Source organism: Dasypus novemcinctus, chromosome 13 (assembly GCF_030445035.2).
Source record: "Dasypus novemcinctus isolate mDasNov1 chromosome 13, mDasNov1.1.hap2, whole genome shotgun sequence".
Classification (NCBI taxonomy): domain Eukaryota; kingdom Metazoa; phylum Chordata; class Mammalia; order Cingulata; family Dasypodidae; genus Dasypus; species Dasypus novemcinctus.
The window spans coordinates 103,844,043-103,866,833 of NC_080685.1; the positions used below are offsets into that span (position 1 = coordinate 103,844,043).

Here is a 22,791-nt window from a genome sequence, read left to right on the forward strand (position 1 = left end):
AGGAGACAGAATGGGGACTGAGAAGAGGTAATAATACTTAATGTATGTAGAATTTTCAATTACCTTGACTGTAAAAGTGTGGAAATGGATAGAGTTGGTGGTAACACATTATAGTGAATGTAACTAACATGGCTGGTTTATAAATGGGATTGTGGCTGAAATGGGGTTGTCCAGGGATGTAAATGTCAGTTGAAAGAAAGCTTGAGAATAATCTAGGGACTGAATAACATAGTGAACCCAGAGGTAAATGAGGATTAAAGTTAACAAAACAAATACAAGGATGTTCTTCTAAAGAACAAACCAAAACGTTATTAGGAATGTTGAGAATTGCAAAGAGCATTGAGCTGGAGTCTAAATGCTTCCTGTACAGCAAACAATAAATACAACTGATGGGTTAAAAAAAAAAATTCCCGACTCTTAAGAGAATCACAACAGTTTGAATTACAACCTTTGGAGTATCTGAGTGTTTAAGCATAAGGCTAAAGTTTAATGTTTATACTCATACTCCATGTAAATGATTTCCTTTGATGCTACTGAGTTCAAACATCAAAATCATCTTGTAGAAATATATTTTCCTCTCCTCACCACTGTGCATTTTCCTTCTCACTTCACATATGTTCAGAGTATTAGGACCTGACCCCAGTATTCTCTTTTCCTTATTGCTGCCACAAATATGCTTTAGCAGAATTCCTAAGATTATTCTTGTCCTGTTTCTGTCACTGATGTTTGAATCATTAAAAGATAAAGAGAATTCAGGGGACCATTCAATTGGAATGGGGATATGAAAGAATTCTACAGAATACCTGCTCATGAAAGATGTGAACTGAGTAACTTATGACATGTATTTGACATAAAATCTGGCTGTTATGTTTCTGTATGTAGAGGTATAAATATTTCAATGAATATTCTATACTTCTACAGAACAATATCTAAATAATCTTCTATAATACCTGACATATATAATAGGTTTGAGTAAATATACACAGTAGGATGGCATTTACACGTATAGTCTCAAAAAGAGGCATAAGTAATTGTCATGGAAAGTGCACGGGTTCAGGAGTCATGGAGACCCAGCTTTGAAAGATGACCCTGTCGTTCAATCATTATGTCATCTCTAGTAATTAACTTAACACTTCTCTGAATCTTACTTTTATGATTGTAAAATGATACTAATACCTAACTCAGGCATTTATAATAAAAATTAAGTGAAATAATAAAAGTTTCTGATACACAGTAGGTACCCAATAAGTAGTACATATTCTACAAAATATAAACATACTCTATATACAGGTGTTTCTTATTTCCAAATCCTGAAATTTCAGTAGCACTAGAAGATGGCTCAGGGATTATACTTATAAGTACATATGTAATTTTATAATGGACCCCCATACGGGGAAAAGCTGCATTAATAGTGTTCCAGTTTTAAGTCATTCTCCAATTTTCTAGTGCTGAAGGATGGAATAGGCCCCCTAAAAAGAGATGGTAAACTTCACATCTTTTATTTTCTTTGAAATCAATATGCCTAAAAAGGGGGAAAAATTCTCTTTTTAGTTTTCACTGCTTATACCCTCCTGTTGACATGAATCTTATGTTCATATTCTATTATTAAGCATGGAAAGGAAAGAACTTTTCCTACAAAATGGTCTTCAAATAAGTTTGGAGAAAGTTTATTAATCTGAATGGTTAAGGATCCGAGGCCATAAACCAAGACAACTCTTTGCAACCGATCAAGTATCTACACTGAAAACACTTCTTAGAGCTAGAGCTGCTTCACCACAAATCCATTATGGTTAACTGTGGTTTATTCGCGTGGCGGTGCCTACATGTCAATGCCCAATTGGCTTTCTCCTATCACTGATTTTTCCATGAGCCTCCTTTACCACTGATCTTGCATGAGATTTTGGAATGCACACGAATCTATTTCATATCCATCACTGCCCAGCTCAAGTCTTTTCCCCTCCAGGAAGACTTCCTGTATTACCCTGAGGAATTTCTTCCTGTTTCCTACTTGTGGTTTTCTCTATTTACCATACTCATTAGCATGACATGCTATTAGAATGACACGATTTTTGAGGTGGAAATACTTAAAGATTTTTCACTTTAATGCTAACATCATCTAAGTAAAGAAAGATGAATCTAAGATTGCTGCAAATCTGGGACTAGAAATGAGATTGCCGTATTTATAAGCCAGGCTTCCATCCATTACAACATGTAGGCCTTGTATTTTGAGGCTGCTGCCATAATTTTGGAATTATTACTTTTCATTTCTTCTGCAGCTATTTGCCTTTTCATCTACTTAGACTTTGTTTTCCCAACTAGTCTGCAAATTTCTTGAGGCCAAGGACGCAGCACCTGAAGCTTTTGTATTCTGTAATACTTCTCACCAAGACTTGCATTTGGGCAGGAGTACAGCAAATGTTTTATTGAGTGGATGCCTGAAAAATCTACATAAGGAACAAGCAATACAGCCAGACACCAAACACAAATGATTTGTTTTTAATATTTCTTGCAACTGTGTCTCTTTTTCAGTGTCAGCAAATAAAAATGATCTCTATTTTATTCTTGATGATTTATGAACTTTAGACTTACGCTCTGCCCCAATCCCTTTTTTGTTTTACCTGCTGTAGTAGGTCCAGGCAAAGGTGCAGCTTTTCTTCTCCGTTTGATATCTCCCGTGCATAAGGATCCTAAATGCATGCTTGTTTGCCTATAAGTAATTATCAGAAAAAACTTTTAACAAAGGAGGAAAAAAATGACACATAAATACACAGCTTGAATAATCTGAGTCTAAATCAAAACATTCTCAACAAAGATGGAGCGGCATAGTAAAACCACCAATCTTGTTTATATCGAAACATAATTACGTTTGTTGACAAGCGTTCAGCAGCTAAATGTGCCATCATAAATTGTTACTGGAATGAATAATATAAAAGGAATGCTTTTTAATTTTCAAAACTGGCAATCTTTCTGGCTCAACATAAAATCAAGCACTGTTGCTTTTGACAGGAAAATAGCTAAGATTAATTATCTAAAGAGATCACAATATTGTTGCTAGGTTATCAATTGGTTACTAATGCTTTACTGTCAGAACAACATTTATTACAAGAAAAGTATGATCAATTTCTTTTAGGATATTATACAGCAGTGAATTCTCTCAAAACGTTTTAAATAGAAAGAAAATAGTGATGTTCTCTCAGATCATTAGAATTCTTTAATTGTTTAATAGCTAGGAGAAAGAACAATTTGAATGAGTTGGTACCGGTTTCCTGCTATTAAACTGGCTAATAGGTACTGAATTATATTTGTAAAGACATGATAAGCAAGCAAGAACTGAGAAGTGGGCCTCCTGCTATTCTTGGGGCTAGATAATTCTACCTAATTTTGGACTGCTAAATTAAAGAATTTTGGGGAAAAAAATCAGAAATGGCCCACATGTAAATCAAGACAGACTAATAGAGAAATAGAAAGGATTTATAGAAGGACTCTGTTCAGTTCCTGGATCATAATCCCTGTTGTGGCATTGGGGTAGGGCCTGGGCCCCATGAAGTGGAAATAAATGAAGAATGTTTTTATCAACACATGTCTCATAGATATAGCTGGTGGCAGACGAGGTTTTATAGGATCCAAATTTGAAAACAACCAGATTAGAAAGAAAATTAATTCAGGTAACAAACAAGATATATACTTATATGCACACACTCCAATGTTTAAAGACACAAAAAAATGGTGCTAAAAGTAAAATTACTTCACATACAGGCCATATCTATAAGGCAGAAAGTGAAGTCAAAACTAATGATCTGATTATCGTAAGGGGTACACACGGTGAAATAAATAATATACCACAGCTAATATTAAATGGGTATCTGCTTAATTTTCTCTTCCCTTTATATTGTGAGCATACAGCTTCTCTATTAATAGAATGTTTATAATTATTAAAAATATTTTTAAAAATTAGTTCATGACAAACTTTCCTCTGTTGAAATATATAAAAAATCGGCCAAAATGTTCATTAACATGCAAAACTATAAAATCTTTATTGGGTTTTGAGCTGTGGTCTTGGCTCACAATGGAAAAAATAATTAATGGTCACAACTACACGTAACCTTCAAACTACAAAATTGAACAAAAAATTAAAATAATATAATGGAGAAGACATAGTCTTTTATACAAAATTAATTCATTCGTGTACTCAGCAAATATTTATTAGGATTCACTACTGACTTAGCATAAGATCCCACAGTGGTGGTGAAAAGGGTTAGAGTAGGAAAGAGGAGACTGAAGGTACAAAGGAAATGAAAAATTCAAATTCCTGTTACTGGAAGAGTTTAAAGTCTGTGTAGGAAGGTAAAGTCATAAATATATAAAATGATCAGGAAGGGTAGCAGTGATGGCAGGGACAACCAACTTTAAGCACTTCTGGAGGTATTATGTAGTCCTTATAACAATTCTTAACATGTTGCATTGAATATATATTTTTTTCCTCTGTAGGGAAATACTTGTGCTTCAGTGGGAAACTACTACATTTAGAGCACACCCTTGCAGGTTATTAAGTGATTGGCAATCAATGGAAGCTATTTTATAACTAAATTGTAGATAATGGAAGGCAATGGAAAAGAATTCTTGTTATAAAAGTGAAAATGAATTCCTTCCAGTGGAGGGACAACTGCCACCTCCCCAACAACCTGGAAAAGCCAATGCTGCATCCATTGGCATCTTCTTTTCAATATTCAAAGGAATATTGAATCTAAATTTATGCTTCGACTTCTCCTTTGAACCAGTAAAAATATTTGCCTGGTTCCCTCATTACTTAATAAGTTAAATAAAATCTAACACATATTCATTTCATATCTGTATAAGAGTCTTGCTTTTACCTTTTTGTAAATTATTATCCTTTAACGTCTTTGATTACACTTGAAATATTCCCCTTAGCAAAAGGTTGCACTGAAGTTTACTTTCTGGAGAATATTAACCATACAGGTTCAGATTTCAGAAATAGCTGAGGAGGATGGGGTGGTACTATTATGAATACATGAATAAAGCAGGAATCTGGATTCTCAATAGTGGACCAGTAATTGAGCTGTGAAAACCAATCCACAGACTACCTAATTCTGATCCTCTTAAAACAAATATTCTTAGTTTAAGCCACTGCTGGTCAGATTTTCTATACCTACTGCTAAAAGAATTCTTAAGTGGTAAAGAGTTTGTGATACTCAGAGTAGTTCAGGATGGATGTACGGAAAGCAGTGTCTGGGGGAGGGATTGTCTAATAAGATTGGAGAAAAAAGCTGGGGCTGGATCATGGACGCCAACTCTCCATGTACACCCCGTAAAGGAGTTTGGTGTCTATAGCTGATGAATCAATGAGCCATTCAAGGTCTTACAGAAAGAGCAAGCTGACCAGATCCATGAGGTTCTGGTAGAGAGCTCAGGTAGGGCAAGGCTGAGACTAAAGAGAGGGAAGCCAACTAGGTTTGCAGTAGTGCAGGCATGCATTTTCAACCTGGATATTCACGATGCAGGTATAGGAACTAATGAATAACTCAAGGCTGTTGCACAAAAGAAACTTCTGCGTATTAGCCCATCCGGGTGAGGAGGTAGGTAGGGGTGGGAAGGCAGTCAATGAGCGGTTGTAATTCTGGATTATTTTAAGAAACAAAGCCTGGTTTTATCACTTTCAGATACATTTAAAGCTCAAACTAAGCTAAAAAAAAATTAGTCTGGAACGTCTTTTTTAAGAAATACATTCTCAGAAATAAGCAGAAGAAATACTTGAGGGTCTGATACATGGTAGGCATGTTGTGACAATTGATGCTGCTGGTGTCTATGTAGTTCTTATACTAGTTGTATTTAACTGAAGTCTTCTCATTGCTTGAAAATCACACTCTCCCAAGTCAATACTGCCTTTAAAACTTTTATTTTTTTAAACTATTTTTAGTTACACTACTTAAAATTTGATCAGGAAGTCCTGTTTAGAAAGATAATGAAAAAAAAAAACTTCAGGAATAACACCCTTTTCTGAAACCATTTTTGTGGCTGCTGGACCAAGAAGTCCCTCTTGGGTGTCTTCTCAGAATAAATGTATATAACATTTTCACTCAACTCCCCTCCCCCACCATAGTGACATAAAGGAAAAGAGACAAACATTCAAGGAGACCAAAGTTAAAGTTAATAAAGTCAGCTCATTGAACTCAAAGACCCGAGCCACAGAAAAACAGCTAGCTGTATTTCGGTAATTCTATCAAGAATTGACTATCTGCTACAGCACATTGAGAGATCTGGATTATTGATCAGTCAGATTACCCCCTTTAGGCTTGCCCCCCTCTTCTTTTCCTGCAGGCCAGTGCAATGTAGTTGCTATGAATAACATCAGTAAGGTCTACTCTGTTATTGTTGTCACTCTTAATGTAAAACATAGCTGTTATTTTTTAATTTAAAATCAATGAATGTCTGAAAGGTGGCCTTGCTTCTTCAGTATGAATGAGTCATTTGTGTTTGCAAAGCAGAGCAGTTGGATTAACTACTCAAGGTGACAGGTGGTATTTTTTTGTGTTTGCTGTGTATTTTGAAGAACAACGACAGGTAGTCCTATGAACAGCTCCAAAGTTATTAAAGAATAATGTTGAGGTACTAATTAAGGCACTGCAAGGAAACTGCCAAATTCACTGGATCAGTATGTTTGTTTCAGTTTAGCACATTCAGTTGGGGAAGAAAGGAAGGGAGATAGATAATAATCTGCTCACTTTGTGTCTACTGAGGCCTTCACTATTGGGAGGAAACAAACACATTATCTTTAAGCGGAAAGGATAAATAAAAAATGCTCTTTCCTTACACCGGATTAAGCTTTGTCAGATAGATATGCTTTTAAAACATGGTTTCCCATGTACTACTCAAAAAAATTTTCCTACTGAATATTAGAACAGTGGAGTTCAAGAAAAGCTCCTGCCTTCTTGTTTTGCTTTTTAAACAGATTTCCCTTGGTTTAACCCATGGTTTGCTACAGCTATCCTTTCAATGGTGTGGTGGTAGGAAGCTGGGCATTTTATCTGGAGGAAAAAAGAAACACAAAAGACAGAGAACAAACCCAAACCCCAAACAAACAAAATAAAACAAAAAACCCTAGTGAGAATCACCTTGCCTGAAAAGTTGCCTTGGGACATGGGGCTGACAAGGACAGCAGCAGCCAGTGTCAAACAGAATAATTTTAAAGAGAGGACCACAGGAACTTGTCTCCTCATTGTATGCATTTACAAATCGAAGCTTTTCAGAGAATTAGGCCTAGTTAAAGCTGCCCCCTGGATAAAACGTGTTCCCGAGCAGCCTAGGACAAGCTGGAGAGGAGAGACACACAGATGTGACTATGGTCCCTGGCATTTGGCAAGAACACTCACTGTCACTTAGAAAAATATCAGCCTAGACAGGGCATCAGCTGCACAGAAACGAAGCAGGTCTGTGGAGTCTCTGCAGGAGCAATGCCGTGGCCGTGAAAAGGATAGGGGCTGGGAAATTCAGCTGGTTGTGAACTTCCCTTGGAGAGCAACACTGCCTTCCACCCCCAAGCCCTGCCTTTTCTCTGTCAATATGCCTCAACATACGAAACTGAACAAGTAAACAGCAGTAACCAGCTCTTCTCCTTTTGCACCAAAACTCACCTTAAATACCAAGGACTTTCAAGCATCAACATTTTCTAACTACTAGGAAGACTGCATTAAACCTTGGTTTTTCTCACTGTTTTCTTGGTTCTGGCACTCCTCTCTCTGTGACCTTGGTCATTTGACTTCACATTCTGCCACAATCCTAGTTTCTCTCTCTCTCTTGAACAATCCTGACCTTAGAAAGGGGTGCTTTAAGTTTTAGCTTCGTGGACAGAACTCAGTACGTGTCCTAGGAACTGGTTCCTTGCCTTATTCTGCTATCATCACATCCACCATGACTGGATCTCCTCAGAGGCTACAGTTCTGGTCCTAAAGTGCAACCCGCTGATTGAGGCTCTCTGACCTGGTACTTGATGTCTAACTCTGCCTGCCTGCCCCTTGTCCAAGTAGCAGCTGCTCCAGTTTTCCATCCCTGTTTACTGCCTACTTGCTGGGACAACTCTACTACTCCGTGCTAATCACTCTTACATTACCTGTGGGCTGAAGCTCTAACTCTAGAATAAAAAAGCGATCTGCCTGCCAGCCTGCAGTTCCTTCCCACAAATTCTGGTGGATCTGCCTTATCAATGCCTTTTCTACCCGAGTCAGAGGGTTCAAGTCCAGATCTACTTCCTTCCAATCTGCTTCAGCCTGCTACGGGCCGCTGGTGGTTACTGCTGGAACGAATGTTTATTCTACAGTTCTTAAGCACCAGTTCCTGGGCGGTGCACTTCACTCCTCAAGTTCCTAGCCTTCATGGAGACCGTCAGGGAGGCGTCTCTGGGTGTTCTGAGGCTTCTGGAGCTGTGTGACCTGGCTTCACTATTGCCACTGCCCCATCTGTCAAGGATTCTCCTGACTCCTCAAAGCCGTGGCAGTGCAGGTGAACTGCGGTGTGCAATGGGAAGAGTTGGGGAGAGATGGAGGGGCTTCAGGGGGGTCCGGGAATAGAGGTTACCCCAAGAACAGACAAAGGAGATTTACACCACACTACCTGTAACCTAAAATAGAAAACACCTATCCTAAAATGTCTATGGAATACCGAAAATATTCCCTACACTAGGCTACCTTTTCTAATCACAATATCACAGACAGTAGAATATAAGTTAACGAACACGTACACTTTCATCTGCTCCATCTAAAAAAGTAACCCTGTCACTCTAGGTCCCCTTATCCTGCCTTTTTTTTTTTTCTTTTCTTCTTCATGATAGATTAAACTAAGGTTTTCAATTGTATGAATAATATGCATCTGTTAGTTGAATGTATCGAAGATTGAGCAGTGAAATACTGATGATTATCTCTATGTAATGGCATTTTGCAGCAACTTTCTTCTTTATACCAGTCATTGCTATTGGACCTCTTTTTTTTTTAAACAGCACGCAACAAAAAATATGTGAATTATAACACGTGAATTAGAAAAAAGAAAAGCAATGGAATTAATAATGGAGGTGGGTTATAGCAGCTGGAGATTTTTCTTTGTCAAAGGCGTAGGTGAGCTTTCCATACTGCTTAAGCTATGGGGTTAAGTCAAACCAGAGGTGTCCTGGCCTAATTTCAGTCAGGATGAGCCAGGGAGTCAGAACCTATTCCCTCTGACTCTGCCATTTCTTCTTTCCCACTATATATTTGAAGAAGCATACTTGTTACCATAATTGTCACTGTTTAAGAAGGTTTTTTTAACAACCCTGGGTGGGTTACTTAAACTCTTTTCTCCTCAATTTCCTTACCTGCAAGAATTGCGATTAGAGTCACGATTACCTCAAAGGCTTTTGGAAGATTTTATTTAGAATCTATTCATGCAAAACATTTGGCACAGTGCCTACAGAGTTAGCTGTAATCTTACTATCATCCCCATTTTACAGGTGAGAAGCCCGGGCATAGAAAAGTTAAATAATTTAGTTAAATAATTTACCCAAGGTCATCCTCAGACTTTGATGGGAGGCATGTTGTGGTACAATATCCCCAGAAGAATGCTTCACACAAAGTGTCAACAACCGCACGCCAACAGAATACCTGACAGTCTAAACTCATTACATCCCAACAATATGACTGTGCTGCAATAGGGAAGTACTTGTGATCATTTCTAAATAACAAGTTGGTAGTTTTGGGTAATTAATAGAAAGGTTAAATTTATCTTTAGTGTTTGAATTTCCTTGCTTTAAATATGTCATAGCATGTAAGAATAACATTCTTACTTTCATATCATAAACTCAATAAACACCTACAGGAACTCCTCCTGTGAGTATGAACCCCCTTGGCATTTTCACACCAGCTCATTAGTGCAGATTTTTTCTTGGTCACCTCTCAGTACTTCGTATTTCAAAGATTTCTTGCTTCCTTGGTATAGTATGTTCCATGCTTTATCTAAAGCCCAAAATGACTGCTGCTCTAAATATCTTTCCTTGAATTGTTTATAAACACACATTTCCATATCCTCACACAGCACATTTAAACGTTTCTTCTATTTGTCTCTCTTCATTATTCTAAATCATACCTGAAAGCCGATGGAGAATGATGATAATAATTGGAACTTTCTGAATGTATGTGAATGAGGATATTCTCACATTTGGAGGGATGGTAACCTTTACATGGAGTAAATTATTCAACAGGGTTTCTAATGTTTTTTGGGGAAGCTGTTGTTTTATCTTAGCTTACACGGTGCTGACATCACGCTTCCCATGTTTGTCCAACACCTTCAGATTCTGAAGGAAATTTATAGTAACCAAGACCATATATATACGTATGTATGTATGTGTGTGTGTATATATATATATAAATGTGTGTGTTAAACACTAGAGCAATGTAACATACCCACTTGAAAAAATGTCCTTACCATATTTCCTAATTCTAACCATCTTTGAGAGCCTGCTTACATTGTTTCTTCTCTCTTCAAAGTTCTCTACTACAACCAAGTACAAATGTTCTTTCTCTTCTTTAAAATTTCCTAACCTCACAGCCCTTCCAAGTATCTTTTTTCTCTCTGTATTTCTAGACCAATCGTTGCATACAGCTGTGGTTACACTTACCATATAGCATGGCCTCATGCTGCTTTCAGGTTAGTGGGGACTGCAGGTTAAATATACACTGAAAATAATTTGAGGCCAGGAATCATGTCTAATTCCCAGAACCTATCTTTGCTTCTGCCATACATTAGGAGCACAATAAATGTTACTGAACTAAAATGAATATAACTACTGTAACAATTGCTGCTTCAAAATTCATTTTTTTTTTGTAATAACACTTCTACTTTCTTGAACTGTTATTTAAATTCAGTCTAAAACAGTTGTTTAACAAAGAGCAACTCTTGACCATGTATCATGTCAGTATAAGTTATTGAAACACAAAGAGGAAGACAGCTCCCACCCTTGAGGAGCTTGTAGCCTAATGGAAGAAACACACACAAACAAGCAATTACTATATGATGTAATAAATCCACAGGGCTATAGTAGCAGACCACCTCTTTTGGGAAATTGAGGAAAATTCATTTCGCCTGAGTTCAAATTTGATTATCGTCTCTCCAAGCAGAATATAAGATATTTGAGGCATCTTGGAGTATTCTTTTACTCTTCACACCATAGTACCTAGGAAACAGTAGGCACTTAGTAAAACAATATTGGTTTAATTTACTTGATTCCTACTATAACTATAGTTTATGAAATCTCTTTATCATTGCTATTTGCTATAATTTCCACAATAAATTCAACAATAAGTAATTCCTAAAAATTTCCTAAAAAGTGATAAAATAAAATTAGTGTTGATTCTTAGGAGATAAAAAATTACTGAAAATAAAACATGGATATCTCCATGAAATGCAAGAAGTTATGTGTCTACATTCTATAAAACTGGGGTGTTGATTCAGATAATACCTTGCATCATACAGAAAAGAATGATCAAATCTGAACATAGCCTCACATTCTCTCTCTGAAAATGACACTATGAAATGTTGTATAGGATGGTTTGGTTGTCATTAAAATATTAATAAAGTCCTGAGATATTCCTAATATACCTAACTTTAAGGGAAGCCCATGTTACTTTTTCATATTCAATTAACCTAGTGCAATATATGATATTTATATACAGCAGTTGAATTGAGCCAAAGGACTGCATTTTCTTAATTGGTATCTCAGATTAGACCAAGCTTTAAGTTCAGTTCTGAGGTACCATTTTAGAAGGGATAAGAGGTGAGTTTCTTTGCCAGCTCAGGGAATGGTGGAGTTACTAAAATGGTAGAGAATATATTTTACTTTTTAATTATTTTGAATACCTATTGGCTTCTTAAGTGTTAGAATTTATAATGTGAATTACCAGAAGCATCCAAGCTTATTGAGTCCCAATGAAAGATGGGGAATTATGCTAGACATTTGTCCATATTTCATCTCATTAAATCCTCACAAAACCCCATTACATGTCTGAACCCTGAGGTTTAAAGAAACTGTTACTTGTCAGAGATCACTTGTGCAGAAAATGGAGTTACTGTATTTGAACGAAGGAATGTTTTACTCAAAAGAATTATTTTTCCCTATATCAAACAATGTCATTCAACTTACTTTATTAAACTCTATTTAATACACTTCTATTGAAAATGTAATGCACACTATGCCCTATGTCATAAGTCAGGATTAAGCAATTAAAAAGATATCGTGTTAGGAGTTGCAACTTTGCTGAGCCTCAGGGGCCAGCTGGCACATGGACAGTCCAGAGATTCAAGTCTCCTGAGTATACACCAACACTAGCACCAACCAAAGGTTCAGTAAAAGTGACAGAAGAGGCATATGTAGAAAGATCACATCTAAGTTCAATTCCATCATACTCAGGGACACAGATTCCAAAGTAGGGCCCACTGACATGGTACTGAGCTCCAGAGATGTCTGCCATGACCATATCCCTGTGGGCCTCAGGTCAGCTAACAGGGTGGTGAAGATGGTTAATCACCACACCAGGGAACTGAGAGTGCCTACAACTGGAAGCAGGAGAATTGCATCCATCATCCATGTGGAATCTAAGCCCACTCTCAATATAGACGTGGAGTAGACATCACCATCCCAGGGCCCACAGAATGGAGGAATAGAGTAAGGATTAGAGTGGACTTACTGATCTTCTATTATAAAACTTTTGTGACTACTAACAGAAGAAATTGTATCATTGGGCAGTGAGAAAGTGGCCACAGTAGTTGCTGAGAGCAGGGAGTGGGAAGAAGAGATGTGATGAGGGGGCATTTTTGGGACTTTGGAGTAGTCCTAAATGATATTGCAGGGTCAGATGCTGGACATTACATATCCTGCCATAACCCACTCAATGTACCGGGGGAAAGTGTGAACTGCAGAGTAAACTATGATCCATGTGGTGTAGCAGTGCTCCAAAATGTGCTTGCCAATTGTGATGTGTGTGCCACTATGATGGGGGAGGTTGTTGGTGTGGGAGGAGTGGGGTGGGGGGATGGGGGGTATACAGGAACCTCTTATGTTTTTTATAATGTAACCTTTTTTGTGATGTAAGTATCTTAAAAAAAATGCAATTTACAAAAATGATGGGGGTGGGGTGGTAGGGTATGGGTTATATGGGAACCTCATGTTTTTTTTTTAATGTAACATTCTATGTGATCTATTAACTTTAATAAAAAATAATTAAAAAAAAGATATGGTGTTGGGGAACAGATGTAGCTCAAGTGGTTGAGGGCCTGATTCCAATGTATGAGGTCCTGGGTTCAGTCCCTGGTACCTCCTAAAAACTAATAATGAAAAAAAACCAACTCTCATTGGGGAGTGGATGTAGCTCAGTAGTTGAGAGTCTGCTTCCCATGTAATAGGTACTGGGTTCAATCCCTGGTAACTCCTAAAAAAAAAAAGGTAAGGTGTTTATTTTCTAGGGGTTCAAGTCTACTGATCATATGGAAGAATGATTTCAACCTAATTTTCAAAGAGAATTCCAAACAGCAGGCAAGGGCATTCTCAGCCCACAGGTGAATGAATACATTTGCGGAAGTACAGAAGCATCAGAGTACACACATGATGTGCCATGTTGGAGAATCTTAAACTATTCAGAATAACCAGAGCTGGCCACATATGGAGGACAGGGAGGAGATAAAGAAGCTTCCCTGCACACATCAAGTTGCAATAAGTTCAATGAGTTTGCCTGTCTAGTCACAATTATTTTAAATTTTCAAAAAAAAAAAAAAAGAATAAAGCTGTTTACTGAATCAGTTGTTTTTTTTTTAAGATTTATTTTATTTATCTATTCCCCCACCCCTCCATGTGGTAGGTGGGAGCTGAATCGCTTGAGTCACATCTGCTTCCCCTGAATCAGTTTATTAACTGAATTGAGAGATTGAATTCAGTGGAAAAAGGCCTGGCCATAAGTCTCTGGAGACACATCTCTGGATTTTATTGAAGCAGTTGAAAGTTACCACTCTAATGCAAAGATGGAATCAAATGTAGAAACATTTCCAAGGTAAGGTATCTCTTGAAGTTGAGAGGCTTCATGCATTCAATAGAGTCTATAATGTGCCTGCATCATGGAGCTCTGCTTTGATTTTCGGAAAAGTGTCCCACAACTTTGCTTGTTGAGAGGTCTACTGGTATTGTCATAATTTTGTATGTAGTAATGTATATTTGCTAAGTATATCTACTACAGAGCAGAGGGAAAGTAAAAAAGACTGGATATTTCAACAAAGGGCCAGCCAGGATGGCTGAAACTTCTGAAAGGTGAAAGGACTTATTATTTCTCCTTTGGAAGAAGGTGGACAACCGTTACCATATAAAGGTAAACACATTTGAATGTAGGGTTAATTATTGTTTATTTGTAGAAATCAGTTGGGAATCTATGACCTAGTTGAGATGCCACCTTCTTTATACAGCTTTTTCTGATTTCCACTGCCAGAAATAATGCTTCTTGGAGTGTTTTCTACCTTATGTGACAGCTATATATAAACATGAACTAATACTCTAGCTAGATTGTATATTCTCTGGAGGCAGTGGGTACACATTTTCACATAAATTTCCTTCAGCATTTACATGCCCTGTCAATATCAGGTACTTCTTAAATAGTTATTGAATAAAATTTAACAAGGCACACCAGAATTTTTATGGTAATTTGCTTTTATGATAATATTCTGATTGGAGTTTAAGTACCTTTAATAAAAAATTGCTTAAGTATGGAAACAGAGAACCCCAAAAAGTACTTAGTTCTATTCCCAGGTTTCAGGAAGCAAACATCTGCAAAATCAGGTTCCCACAGTTAGGCCAGCTTTTTTTTTTTCAGGAGGTACTGGGGACTGAACCCAGGACCTCAAGCATGGGAAGCTGGTGCTCAATCACTGAGCTACATCCACTCCCCAGTGAGAGAGCTGGTTTTTTCATTTGTTTGTTTTTAGGAGATGCTGGGTATAGAGCCCAGGACCTTGTACTGGGGAAGCAGGTGCTCAACAACTTGAGCTACACTGCTCCCCTAGGCCAGCTTTTTTCATATGCATATACCATAATTCTAAAATGTTTCTCTTTCTACATAATTTTGCATTTCATTAGGTATAACTAAGAAATAATGCTCTCAGTCCCTCCTCTTTTATGGTAGCTTTTGGTAGATGAATGAATATTGTACTCATAAAGCTTTTACAGTTTTGCTAGTAAATGTTTACCAGTCTGTGAAATATACCATAATAGTCATGTAAGGTATCAGGAAGCTTGTGATAGCTACAAGAACATATTACTCAATAACGATAAGGAATCTCAAGGTTCTCCTAATTCAATTCAATTGAAATAACTGAAAAGTTGGGGTACATCTGCTTTCACATTCAGGATTAGTTTTGCCATTGAGCTCCTTGAACAAAATGTAACTTATGATTTTCTTAATTCAAGTTCCATCTATAGAAATCTATCACTTTCTATATTTGAGAGGGCTATTGGTTTTTGTAGGGAAAGAAAACTACCCCACAAAATTAATTTCATATATAAGCCAAGTTTTTCCTTTTCTAATGCATATAATGCATTTCTTTAGAAAAACACTCAAGCCCCTATATTTTTAAAATTTCAGATAAATGCCAAATGATCAAAGGGCAATCATTAGTCAATTTCAGAACATTCTCACTTTTCTTTGCAAATACATGAGCCAATCTAGATAATGTATAACATTACTGTTTTAGAACAAGTAATTAGTTATGCTTAAAAACATGATATAGAAAGTTCAGAAAGTAGTTCCTTTTTTATATAGTTTAGAAATAATAAGACCTGAAATTGAACAGTACTGAAAAACTTATTTACCATTTCACTTGGGAAAGTTATTTGATCCCTCTCTCTGTTCCTTCATCTGTAAAATGGGGATGATAAGAATATCTATGCCATAGAATAATTTTGGAAATTAAATGAGTTAAAATACATCATAAACATGGAATAAATCTTAGCTATTATTATTGTATTAACTATAAAAATGGAGAAATTTTTTCCTCCAATTTAGATATTATATTTTAAATTCTTTTTCCTCTTTGGGCAACCCTGCTACATATTCACCCATCTATAGAGATAATATAGGACAGTGGTTAAAAGTGTGGACTCTGGAGTCAAATGCACTAGTTTAACTCTTGTTACCCTACTTAATGACCTGGGTAGGGCTGAATAAGTTACTTAGTCTCTTTATGCTTCACCTTTCTCATCTGTAAAATGGAGTTAATAATACTACCAGCCTCATAAGGATTGATATGAGGGTTAAATGAATGTCTTGCTCACAGTATGCACTCTATAATTATTACCTTTAATTTTCTACAGACATAGAAAACTTGTATGTGAAAAACTGTATACTGTATAACCTGGCATTTTTTCCCCAATCATAAACGCAAAAAGGCAGAGAAACTTTGTGGACCAGAATGTATTTTGTTGTTACAGTATAAATAGGGAACTATAATAGATATAGTCACTAGCTAATGAGGTCTAAGTGTATTCTACAAGCTAATATATGAAAGTGTCATTTAATTTAATACAGCAAAACATGGAATACCAAATCATGGGTTCTCAAGCTGATTTCCCACAATACTTAAGATCCTTTAAAGAGTCTTAAATTCTACTGTAGAGAGGGCACAGTTTATCTGGGGAACTAAAATCAGCTCAGTACAGCTGGGAAATAGTGTTCCAGGCAGGGACTAATTAGAAATGAGCCTGCAGAAGAAAGGCTGGACGAAGAAGGGCATTGCAAGTTATGACTTGATCCTAAAGGCAATGGAAACCATTAACGATTTTTAAGTAGACACAGATAGATTTGTGTTTTACAAATGCCTTCTGACCACAGTATGGAGAATGGATGAAAGGGACAAGAAGGACACAGTGAAAGGAAGGAAGGATAGTGTTCATGTTATAAGCTCCTGGTTACAGATACCACAGCACTTGGGTTTTATCCATATCACCTATCCCTGTGCCTTTTATTTACTAGGTAGGTCCTTAAAGGTGTCTGGAAGAACTGCATGAAATATTTTTTTTTTTTAGAAACAGAGGTGATACCATCCTAAAAGACCAATGAATCATTATATATTACATATATAAGAGGAATGCAACCCAGATCACTGATTACCCCAATCACTTATCTCCCTGCTTAAAAATAAGCATGTTAGGGGGTGGCAGGCTTGGCCCAGTGGTTAGGGCGTCCATCTACCACATGAGAGGTCCACAGTTCAAACCCCGGGTGCCTCCTTGACCCATGTGCAGCTGGCCCATGCGCAGTGCTGATGTGCGCAAGGAGTGCCATGCCACGCAGGGGTGTCCCCTGCATAGGGGAGCCCCACGCACAAGGAGTACGCCCCGTAAGGAGAGCTGCCCAGTGTGAAAGAAAGTGCAGCCTGCCCAGGAATGGCGCCACACACACAGAGAGCTGACACAAGAAGATGATGCAACAAAAAGAGACACAGATTCCCATGCCGCTGACAACAACAGAAGCGGACAAAGAAGATGCAGCAAATAGACACAGAGAACAGACAACCGGGGTGGGGAGGGGAAGGGGAGAGAAATAAATAAATAAATCTTAAAAAAAAAATAAGCATGTTACATAGAAGTCCTGAACCATGGAATTCTAAAAGAAAAGTTATAATTAACATTTTCTGGGAATACGGATACAGTGGCACACTCCTGTTTTGGAATCTATAATAACTCCTGAACAATATCTGTAATAACTAGACAATGAGGTATTTTACAACCCCCCCCCCAAAACACCTAGTTGGGTACAAATCACTAACAGCTATGAGACTTGATGGTAATCAGCATCTGTAGGGGAAAAAGCAGAGGGATCCTCTGATAGTCCCAAGTATGTGAACCCCAATAACTCCAACAGATACTCAATGGAAAGTACAATGAGACAAGATGAAAATAGAAATTAAATTTGGGAGATGTTCTGCAAGATCCAGTTTATACACGAGCACAAGTGGACGAAGATGCAACAGATCAATGGTGCTGTATCAGTTTGGATCCTATGAAATCTTGAAATTAACAAACTAGTAATCTACCTTGCAGGATAAAATTTCACACTGAAGAAAAACAGTTTAAGGAGAAGGAAATGGATCAGGATAGAGGTTATATAGGCAAAGGAAAAAGAAGGTCCAGATAAATATGGAGAACGGAAAACAAGAGGCAGAGCTCTAAAAATATGAGGCCAAAACTTTGATTAACTTCTAAGGAATATCAGAAGAGCTATTCTGTTGTACTTCTCTCTTCTAAAAGCCCAGAAAACTGTATTGCACTTGGAAATAGAACAAGAGAAAAGAATTGTGGAGGATTCCCATGCAATATTATTATGTTAAAAAGAGATAATATCCTAAGATAATAATTATACTTTGATAATAATGTCTAGAAAGATATTCCTACAAAAATAAAACTATAACCTATTATTTAAAAGCAAGGTAAGGAAATTTTAAAAAAATTATAGAAATTGAGAAAAATTAAAATTAAAATTAGAGAATTTCAGAAATGAGATGATTGGGTAAAAGGAAGATTTAAAAAAAGAGTTGACTGCATTTGTGGAAAATTTGAAATAAAAAATAATTTCAGAATGAAATTAAATTAGGAATACAAGAGTAAGCAAACAAAATGGAGAAACAGAACATGAAAATATAACAAAATGGAGAAAACAGAACATGAAAAATGGAAAATGCAGGAGATGAAATGTTAAAAATAAAAACATTAAAGAGAAAGTGAGAGCTACTGAAGATAGGCAAAGTAGAGCCAATATATGTATGTAAGATCTTTTAGGAAAAAAAATAAACACAAAGCAATGCAATGGAACAAAACAAATATAAAAAATCATAATTTAAGAAAACTTACCTGAAATTATTTTAAAAAATAACAAAAACTATCTACTTAAAGAGCATACTTTATCCCTGGGGAAAAATACCTAGAATGACCAACATCAGAATATAGTCTAGTCAAATTCTTAGGTTTTAAAGCAAAGGAAAGTATACATCAGCCAAAACAAAGTCACTAACATGTGAAAGAAAATCAAACTATCATCAGACATTGAAAGCAATGTTTTATATAAGACAATGGAGTAACATATCCATGAGCCTTTCCAGAGGAATCAACTAGAGAATAAAACTTCAGATAAATAAAAAGGATGGAGACTCACTGACTTAACAGGTAGTGATTATATTTACTTCTCTTATTTTCTCAATTTCAAATGTCCTATCTTTGAACTCACTTATTCATTCTTTTAACATTTCAAATCTGCTGTTATATGCCTTTAATGTATTTTTAATCTCATCCCATTGTGTCTTTCATTCCCATAAACTTGGTTATATTTATTTGTTATTGTTATTTCTTCTTGGTGAATTGTTCCTTTTATTAATATATAGTAATAACCTACTTCATCTCATAATAGTTTTGCATTTAAAATCTATTTTCTCCAAAATTAGCATTGCTGCACCGGCTCTTTTTTGATTGCTATTAGCATGGAATATCTTTTTCCAAACTTTCACTTTCAGTCCTTACTCTAAGGTGAGCCTCTTGAAGACAACAAATAGATGGGTCATGTTTATTTATCCATTCTATCAGTCTATGTCTTTTAACTGTGGAGTTCAATCTATTAACATTCAGTATTACTACTATAAAGGCATTACTCATTTCATCTATTTTATCTCTTGGCTTTCTGTTGTCATATCTTATTATTATCTGTCTTTTAACCCTTTCAATTTCTCTTATGTTCTTCATTTCTACACTACTCTCCAGGGCTCTTTTGCTTGTTATTTCTTATCAGGTTGTAATGTACTCTTTAATATCTCTTGTAGATTTGGTCTCTTGGTAAGATACTCTCTCAGTTTTTATTTGTAAAGACTTTAAACTCACCTTCATTTCTTTTTCTTTTTTTTTAAGATTTATTTTTTATTTATTTCTTCCCCCTTCCCCCAGTTGTCTGCTCTCTGTGTCCATTTGCTGTGTGTTCTTCTGTGACTGCTTCTATCCTTATCAGCGGCACCAGGAATCTGTGTTTCTTTTTGTTGTATCATCTTGTTGTGTCAGCTCTCTGTGTATGCAGCGCCATTCTTGGGCAGACTACACTTTCTTTCATGCTGGGCAGCTCTCTTTATGGGGAGCACTCCTTGTGTGTGGGGCTCCCCTACACACCCTGCGTAGCATGGCACTCCTTGCGCGCATCAGCACTGCACATGGGCCAGCTCCACATGGGTCAAGGAGGCCCGGGGTTTGAACTGGGGACCTCCCATGTGGTATGCAGACACCCTATCCGTTGGGCCAAGTCCACTTCCCTCACCTTCATTTCTGAAAGATAGTTTCGCCAGATAAAGAATTCTTGGCTGGCAGTTTTTCTCTTTCAGTACTTTAAATATATCATACCACTGTCTTCTTGCTTCTGTATTTTCTGAAGAGCGATCAGCACTTTGCCTTATTAAGGCTTTTCTCTTGCTGCTCTTAAAACCCTCTTATTCTCTTTGGCCTTTGACAATCTGAATATTAGATGTCTTAGAGTAAGTCTATTAGGATTCATACTGTTTGTGGTACATTGTCCTTCCTGAATATTTATATTCATATCTTTCATAAGGGTCGAAAAACTTTCAATATTTCCTCAAATATTTTTTTCTACCCCCTTTCTGTTTCTTGCTTCTTCTAGGACACCTGCAACACAAATTTTTGTGCATTTCATAGTGTTGTTCAGTTCCCTGAGACCCTGTTCAATTTTTTTTTCATTCTTTTCTATGTATTTCATGTTAATAAAACAAAATCAAATAAATTTTTAAAAAGCAATCTCTGAATAATAAAATGAAACTAATGAACCTAATTATAGATTGGTATATCTACTTAGAGAAATGGTTTCAAGGAATTTAAAACACAGGAATTTGACTGTATATTCTAGTGAAATAATCACCAATGACAATGAGAGCAGGAAAAAAACCAAACTATTTTAGTAGTTATTTTATTGGTGGCCATGATGGTATGGTGATTTTGATAATATTTTTAATGTGACTGAAATGAGACAGATTAAAATCAATGAGGAAAAGTACAAACAATGAAATCCTGAATTTAAGCTGCAACTATGAGTGTGAACCTATATATATATTATCCTAAAAAAAAAAAAAAATTCTAACTTGCATCTACACTAGGTAAAGGTCCAAATAAGCTTAGAAAATATAAACATACCAGAAAGCAAGGGCAAGGAAGAAAACAAAGACGAGAAGCACAGAAAAGTTTCAGGGACCACCTTAATTGATCTACAACTTGCTGAAGAAGGGTCAATTTCAGCATCAATTAGGAAAATAACTACAATGTACTGCAACACATCAGATGTGTTTAATCAATGAGTTCAAAACAAAAAAATGGAACAAAATCTCATAGGTCACCTTTAGAAAATGTTAGGAACCAATTCATTTGGAAACTGATAACTAAAGAATCAGTATTCATCTTGCTTTTCCTATATGATCTGTATAACAGAAATATTCCAAGAAATAAACAAAAATAAAATCACAGAATTAGAATATAAACATTTCCAGGCAATGATCATTGTGGCTGATAAATCACAGAAAGAATGTGTACTTCCTGATAGAAGTGAGAAGTATACAACACCACTTCTGAAAGAGTTTTGCCAAAAAAACACAACTTAAATATAAACAAGTCCCTTCATTTAAATACCAATTAGAGGAGACAAAGGGGACAGAGGAATATGTTAAAGGACACCATGAGGATAAAATCAGCGACTTGCGTCAGATGTGGGAACCTTTATAGGACAAACAGCCTGACCTCTTCAACAGAAAAAAAATTCAGGGAAAAAACAGATGGGGATGGGGTGGGGGAAGAGGGAGAGACAGACAGACACAGGAGGGAAATTTACAGATCAACAGGAATTTAAAAGACATATATCAACCAATCTTAAAGGATGGATCTCATTTGGATCATAATTCAAACAATATGTAAGATAAAAGATTATAAAATAATAGAGGAAATGTGAACACCAACTGGATATGTGATGCTATTAAGGCATTATTGTTTTTAACAGATGTGATAATGGTACTGTGGCTTTTATTTTTTTTTAAGAGGCTGTGTCTTTCAGAGAAACATATTTATATGTTACAGTTGAAATAATATGACCCATGGGGGTTGTTTCAAAATAACGTGAGGTTGAGAGAAGGAGTGGGAGTGATAATTGTCTAAGCCAGCTGATGGACAACTGAATTTTAATTTTTCTCTGTACATCTGTATATGATGAAAAATTCCATAAGTTGTTTTTAAAAATTGCTTTGCCATCCTGACAATGCAAGTGAAAGGGCATCTTTTCACCCTTAAGACTGCCAGTATAAAGTCATTATAGGTTTTTCAAGGCTGAGTGAAAGAGACTCTCCATAATTTTTAAGTGACCAAATTTAAAATTAAAATTAAGTTATCCATGAAGTCTATGTTATTCAGTCTGTATATACCCCTGGACTGTAACTTGATGTAAAAAGATTACAGAAATCTGTATCTGAGGTTTATTGTCCTTAGAAAGGATAATGCATAGTTTTCATTCCATCTTTCTAATTAGTAATTTAAGCATATGTTCAGCATTTAACTCTAAATGTTTGCCTTTTCCCCAAGCTCAAAGACAGCTGTCCAAGATTTGAATGCCAGAAAACATTTAAATATCAACATCTGTTGAATTATGTTAATTTAGTGTAATATAATTGGGCATGAGTTGGAATTGATCAGAAGTATAT

The 22,791-nt window shown here is 36.4% G+C and overlaps 1 protein-coding gene across 3 annotated transcripts in view; it reads right to left on the reverse strand.

Moving 5' to 3' along the window:
- The window catches only part of GPATCH2 (G-patch domain containing 2), a 195,972-nt gene that overhangs the window by 20,150 nt on the left and 153,031 nt on the right, over positions 1–22,791 (reverse strand). Inside the window, exon 9 of one of the 3 annotated variants that reach the window (XM_023589730.2) lies at positions 2,619–2,707. The exons of 1 other annotated variant lie outside the window; for it this stretch is intronic. In XM_023589730.2, coding sequence (XP_023445498.2) covers positions 2,619–2,707 — 89 coding nt within the window. Of the gene's footprint in view, positions 1–2,618; positions 2,708–11,037; positions 11,213–22,791 lie in introns of those variants that run through there. One more of the 3 variants, XM_058275225.1, reaches the window with a different exon arrangement.